The sequence below is a fragment of the Rhododendron vialii genome, chromosome 6a (genome assembly GCF_030253575.1).
Source record: "Rhododendron vialii isolate Sample 1 chromosome 6a, ASM3025357v1".
Taxonomy (NCBI): domain Eukaryota; kingdom Viridiplantae; phylum Streptophyta; class Magnoliopsida; order Ericales; family Ericaceae; genus Rhododendron; species Rhododendron vialii.
In genome coordinates, this window is record NC_080562.1 from 28,431,244 (window position 1) to 28,438,252 (window position 7,009).

General features: G+C 38.5%; 2 protein-coding genes across 3 annotated transcripts; both read left to right on the top strand.

The window, feature by feature from the left end:
* The first annotated feature begins 49 nt into the window (after positions 1–49).
* On the top strand, positions 50–2,669 carry LOC131330077 (uncharacterized). 2 transcript variants are annotated; one of them, XM_058363576.1, is made up of 6 exons: positions 50–186; positions 1,192–1,275; positions 1,491–1,579; positions 1,680–1,757; positions 1,834–1,890; positions 2,000–2,669. In XM_058363576.1, exons 3-6 carry the CDS (start codon positions 1,496–1,498, stop codon positions 2,525–2,527), a joined length of 747 nt encoding a protein of 248 aa, XP_058219559.1. In that variant the 5' UTR covers positions 50–186; positions 1,192–1,275; positions 1,491–1,495; the 3' UTR covers positions 2,528–2,669. The 2 variants fall into 2 exon arrangements, with proteins under 2 accessions (XP_058219559.1, XP_058219560.1); XM_058363577.1 differs by lacking the exon at positions 1,192–1,275 and having other exon boundaries at positions 71–186.
* Positions 2,670–4,194: 1,525 nt separating this feature from the next.
* Positions 4,195–6,240, top strand: LOC131330073 (uncharacterized). Its single transcript, XM_058363569.1, has 2 exons — positions 4,195–4,321; positions 4,414–6,240. Exons 1-2 carry the CDS (start codon positions 4,199–4,201, stop codon positions 5,104–5,106), a joined length of 816 nt encoding a protein of 271 aa, XP_058219552.1. The 5' UTR covers positions 4,195–4,198; the 3' UTR covers positions 5,107–6,240.
* Positions 6,241–7,009: the final 769 nt, after the last annotated feature.

The following is a 7,009-nucleotide window of genomic DNA, read 5'->3' on the forward strand; positions in this document are numbered from 1 at the left end:
CACCGTCCTTTGTCTTCTCACCAGCAGCTCCGACTCACGGAGGCACCTTCTTAGCCAACCCCGCTACCCCCCTGCCTCACCAAGCAATGGAACGCACCCGGACACAGTGAGCCGATAGCGCACGACCATCGGAACACCACCACAAAAAACCCCTCTTGGCCCTCTTCCCTCTCTGCTTTTGAGAAGGTATGTTTGTCCGTGAGACTGAAAATATGTTCAGGAGAATGCCTACTACGTGTTTGTGAAAATGCATGTGACTGGGTTTTGTGCTACATTTAGTTAAAGTGTAATAGTTTTGATGCGAGAAGAATTGAATGGGAGGGGAATCTTTGTCTGAGTGCATAAGTAATTGAAAAGCAACCCCTTTTGCTTATCTTAGAGGAGATGTGCCAAGAAGTACACCTCTGTTCAATTCTAAACTTTAGATTATTAACCTTCCGAGAATCCGAAATTTTTTGACGTCAAATCCCTTTATTTTAAATCCACTCATCCAAATGGAGCCTCAGGGTATTTTTGATTTTGGTTGGATTGTGAGACAGAATACTTCATAATCACCTGTGACTGGGTTTAGTTGAATAATTAGAGTTGCATGTGACTGGGTTTTGTGTGCTTTGATTGTGCTACGTGTTTGTGAAAATGCCTACAACGTGTTTGTGAAAATACATGTGAATGGGTTTAGTTGAATAATTAGAGATTGGGGTCGTTTTTCTTCTCCTCCACCCAAGGGGTTTTTTTGGGCTCTTGGAAAACCATTGGGTTGCTCCTCTTTTCCATTTTGTAATGCCCCAATATGTATGTCACTTTTCAAAATCCGATTGCTAAACCTAACTCTTTTAAGTAGCTACAATTGGGTTACATGAAAAAACCCATAATAGGCAGAAAAAACCAACAAAATGAGAAGCCCCAGTTAAATTGCAAACCTGAAGTTACCCATCATTCTAGCCTTTGGGTAACCTTTTTGTACTCGACTTTTCCATAACCATCTTTCCCAACGTTGGCAATCAATTTCATTTTTCATTCTCACGGACAAATACTCAATCACGGTAGAAAATTGGGTTTTTTTCTCATCTTTTGTGGAGCTCTAAAATTGTTTTTTTTTCCTCATCTTTTGCTAGGAAATAGTGGCTTCGGGGGTTTAACCTTTCATTTTACAATCGTTGTTGATGCTAATTCATTTTTTTCTCTTTCCAGGTAATTGTATGGGATAGGGGCAAGAGTATAATCGCCCTTTAATACTTTCATCAAAATCAAGATTGGAAGCTTGCTTAGCGAGTGGTACGATTTTTAAGCTTTTTTGATCTTTCTGCTTTTGACCAATCACTCTTTCTTTGCTCGCCGAAAGTCGCTCTTTCTCCAATAACACTCCAATATGGTCTAAAATTAATCTGTAGGGGGGATTGATTAGTTTTAGGGCACTTCGGCGGACTTTTTAGTTTTAGGGGACTTCGGTAGTGTGGGATTCATAGAGGGTTTTTTAATTTGTGTTCCAGAAGCAATGGAACTTTCTAAAGGGAAAGGGAAGGCCATCTGTGTATCCAAGGGAAAGAAATCTCTACTGGATGGTGATTTGGAAAAAACCGTAAGATAAACTTTAACTCTTCATTTTTTATTTTCTATTGATCATTGTTCTTCATTTTTCATTTTCTATTGATCACTGTTTTTCATTTTCTATTGTATAGGTTAGGTTTCTTCGAGAAAAGAATGTTGGCGTAGTGATCCATGATGAGCGAGAATTGAATCAGATTTGCATGCATGGGGTATGTCTATTAATTACATCAGGAAGTTTGTTAGTACATACATTCTAAAATACTGTTAATATTATTCTTTTTCAAGGAAAAAGCAAAGGCAATAGCAATTTGTGGAGGTAAAGAAAATGTTGCACCTAAAGTGGTATGATTTTGTACACATTCCTTCAAGTTCCCTATTTTTTTTTTGGGACCAATCATTTTTATTGTCTTTTCTATATCAAGATTCTAAAGTTAATTCATCCACCGCGTAGGCACCTAATGATAATGTTATATCAAAGGCCCAATGCTTACGACGTGAACGAGAGAGAGCAGGAGACTGCATTCAACAGAGGCGGCCCACATTCTTTCCGTCTTTAACACCAAGTCGTCGTCGACGTGCATGCCTAGAACGTGGCTTGATGGCAACAAATATCAATCAATTGACTTCTACATCTATAGAAATTCTAGCACCAAAGCGAGCAATGGTTTCTCATGCCTTTCAATCATCATCAGTTGTGGTGCTTCCTAAAACACCAAATTTGAGGGACTATTCTGCAATAACTGTGGATAGTATGCTATGTCATCATGAATCCCATGCACACCAACATGAGGTATTGAATATTGAAGAATCTGTAGCTATGCCGAGCATTATCGAAGAATCTGATTCTGAAATATGTCATCCTACAATGCCTCCTCGGAATCTCGAGGAAGAGTTTCTAGCCGTGGCAACTCCTCCACGGAATATTGACGAAGAACTTCTAGCTATGCCGGACATATCTTTAGCTCCAATTCATCGGTAAATTTTTTTCATTTGTCTTTGATATGTTTCTATTTCTATACCTTTTTTTGTCTGTTTTTACTTCACGTTTGTGTTAACATGTATATGTAGGCTACCTCCTGGAAATCAATCTATTTTTTCATTTGTCTTTGATATGTTTCAATTTCTATACCTTTTTTTTTTTTACTTCACATATGTATTAGCATGTATGTGTAGGCTACCTTCTGAAAATCAATCTATTGATGATGAGTTAGAGGAGGATGAATCTACAAACGTAGGGGTTGATCCTCAAACTAATAGATATCTCAATCGTCATTATCTCGGGAGGATGGATGTATCATGTCTTCATTGTAAAGCCTTGCATTGGATGGGTGAAAAATTGACCAATTCATCTTTAATACATCCACTTTTTGGAACTTGCTGCCTTCAAGGAAAGATTAAGCTACCATCCCTTATTGCACCGCCATTGGCGCTACAAGAGTTATACGATGGCAATGATGAGCAATCAAAATCATTTCGTCATCATAGTCGAGAGTATAATGCAACTAATGCTTTTACAAGTCTTGGTGCTAAATTAGATACAAGAGTGCTTAATGGAAGAGGGCCTTTATCGTTCACTATCCATGGTGAATTACGTCATCGAACAGGATCATTGCTGCCACAGCTAGGGAATGAAGCAATTTATTCTCAACTGTACATATACGACCCTGAGTCTGCTCTAAATGCTCGCAATCACAGAAATCCGCACTTGAGAAGAGATGTCCTCAAGACAATTCAAGATAGTTTGTTGGCATTTAATCCGTTTCCTGTTAAATTTCTTCGAGCTTTTGAGATTTTGAATCAATCCGAATCAGTGGGACAAAATTTACCTGCTTATCTTCATTACAGTTCGTCAACCGATCGTCGGAGGTATAATCTCCCAACAACAGATGAGATTGCAATAATTCTACCTGGCGATGGAACAGAGAAAAGTGGAATGAGAGATATTGTGTTGCATTTGAGAGGAAATAATAGGCTAATGCGAGTTAATGAATGTCACCCGGCTTATTTACCATTGCATTATGTTCTATTGTTTCCCCGTGGTGAGCTTGGATGGGAACCTGAGATGAGACATTGGGATGTACGAACCAAACAATACACAAATAAAAGACTGACTCAAATGGAATTTTATAGCTTTCGTTTGTTTCAACGAGACTCAGAGTACTCAACCATTTTACGAGCTGAGAAACTATTCCAAGAGTTTATCGTAGATGCTTGGGCAGCAACTGAGCAAAATCGATTGAACTTTCATAGGCTGAATCAAGGAAAAATTCGATCCGAACTTTACCAGGATCTCGCAGATATTTGTCCTGATGGGTTAGGGCCTGGTCAAGTTGGTAAACGTATTATTTTGCCATCTTCGTTCCCTGGATGTCCCAGATATATGTTCCAAATATTTCAAGACTCAATGGCTATCACACGACACAATCAACATCCAGACATTTTCCTAACAATGACTGCCAATCCCAATTGGCCTGAAATTACTGAGGCTTTGCTACCACATCAGAAAGCTGTTGATCGTCCAGATTTGGTTGCATGTGTTTTTGAGTTGAAGCGAAAATGTTTGATGAGTGAGATAAAAAAGAAGCAGGTGTTTGGCAAAGTTGTTGGATATGTTTATACAATTGAGTACCAAAAACGGGGGCTACCGCATATGCATTTACTTTTGTTTCTTCTAGGTTCAGACAAAATACATACAAGTGCTCAGGTCGATAAAGTAGTATGTGCTGAATTGCCAGATCCTATAGAAGACCCTTCACTTTTTGATACTGTTAAGGTATGAACAAACAAATAAGAACATCTTTTTATTTTTTTTGTTGGTCTTTTCTATATCCTAACTATGATTTTTTGTTTTTTAATATTGTTAAGGGTTGCATGGTACATGGACCATGTGGTGCTCGAAATCCTCAAGCAGCATGTATGGAAAATGGAAAATGCACTAAGAAATATCCCAAAGCCTTTTCGGAAACAACTACACTGGACCAAGATGGATATCCAATCTATCGACGTCGTAATGATGGTCAGGTGTATATTGTTAGGGGTCAACCGGTTGATAACAGGGATGTTGTTCCGTACAACGCTTACCTTTCTAGACTATTCAATTGTCATATCAATGTGGAAGTCTGCGCGGGAATGAGATGTGTCAAATATATCCATAAGTACATCTACAAAGGTAATGATCGTGCAACGATGGTGTTGGGACTAATAGATGAGATCAAGGAATATCTCGATGCAAGGTATATTGGTCCAGTAGAAGCAGCTTGGCGGCTATTCGGTCATTCTATGCATGAAGAGATTCCAACAGTGGTACGTTTGGCACTTCATTTACCTGGAAAACATAATAGCCTATTTAACACTGAAGAATCAATGCAAGACATTGTTGCCAGGGCTGAGCAAGATATTACAACATTAACTGGTTTTTTTGCATATTGTCAAGCAAATGTAGATGCACGTGTATTCACCTATCAAGAATTTCCACAAACATTTTGTTTGGATAAAATCAGAAAAGAGGTGGAAACCAAGAGAAAGGGGTTTTGCAATTGGAAGAATGTACTTTATTAGCCCTAATGCTGGTGAAATATTTTATTTACGTCTCCTACTGGGTGTTGTTAGAGGACCAGAATCATATGAATGTTTACGCACATTCAATAATATTTTGCATGACACATTCAAATCAGCATGTATTGCAAGAGGACTTCTGGAAGATGACGAAGAATGGGTGCAACGTCTTGAAGAAGCTGCAATTATGAAAATTGGATACCAGTTGCGTAGGTTGTTTTGTGTTATTCTCACCCAATGTTCTCCATCGCAACTGGCTGCATTATGGGAAAAATTTGCAACGCATATTTGTGATGATCTAGCGTTTAAAATTCAAGTATTATTTTCCATTCCAAATCCAACTGCAGCACAGATTGAGGATTACGGTTTATATCTCTTGGACGAATTGCTTCAGGAATCAGGTAAAAATTTAAAAGACTTTCCTCCCATGCCATTGCCTATTGTGAATTGGAGTATAGTAGTGGGTAACAGATTGATATTGGAGCATCAACAACTCATTTCTGATGCCCAGCGTTCAGATGCGAATATCAATGTTGAAAGTCTCAATGAAGACCAACGTGCCGCTTATACTGCAATCACCACCTCGGTGTTTGAGAATAAAGGAACGACTTTCTTTCTAAATGGGGGTGCTGGAACTGGAAAGACCTTTTTGTACAATACTGTTGCCACAAAATGTTGTAGCCTTGGACACGTCGTAGTCAGCGTTGCTTCATCTGGTATCGCTTCATTATTATTGGTAGGAGGTCGCACTGCACATTCAACATTTTCCATTCCATTGGATGTATTGGAAGACTCATTTTGTTCGTTTAGCAAACAATCTTTACAGGCAGAGTTGTTTAGAAAAGCAACATTGATTATATGGGATGAAGTCCCTATGCAACATAGATATTGTATCGAAGCAGTTGATCGCACACTCCAAGACATTTGCGATAATAATAAGCTATTTGGGGGTATCTCTGTTGTTCTCGGGGGAGACTTTCGACAAATTCTACCAGTCATACCAAAAGGAGTTCGCGAGCAAATTGTGGGAGCATCGTTAAGACGTTCTGTACTATGGAATCGTATGCACATTTTGACATTGAATTTGAACATGCGCTTAATTAACACAGACCTTGAGAATTCAAATTTTGCAGAATTCTTGAAAAATGTACTCCTCTAATTTTTTTAAGAAAATCAAAAGTACTTTTCATTTCGTTGTTGCTTCATTGTCTTGACTATCTATATTATACTTTTAGATTGGGACCAATCCAGAAGAAATAGTAGAGCTTCCGTCAACAATACAAAAGTGCAGATCCGTTAGTGAGTTATTATTTACTGTGTATCCGCACCTGGCTGTAGTGGGTACTGTAACACCGACTTTCCTTAATGAACGCACAATTCTTTCTGCCCAAAATGATGATGTTAGTGACATCAATCTTGCAGCATTGAATGTTTTTCCAAGGGATACTACCACTTATTATGCAGCAGACAAAATGTCCCTTGATGATGCACATGATCGTACTATCACAAACCGGTATCCTAATGAGTACTTGAACTCATTGAATCCTTCTGGTTTGCCTCCTTTTAAATTGGACTTGAAAGTTGGTTGCCCAATAATGTTATTGAGAAACATCGCTCCAAAGGCTGGGTTATGTAATGGCACTCGATTAATGATTGTCAAATGTGCAAATCGCATAATCGAAGCTCAAATTTTAACTGGAGATAAATTTGGCGATTTGGTCTTTATTCCAAGGATATCCTTGACACCCTCTTCTTCTGAAATGCCTTTTGAGATGACAAGGCGTCAATTTCCAGTCAGATTGGCATATGCAATGACTATTAATAAATCTCAAGGACAGTCTGTCAATTTTGTTGGAATTGATTTGCATACTCCAGTTTTTAGTCATGGACAATTATATGTAGCGTT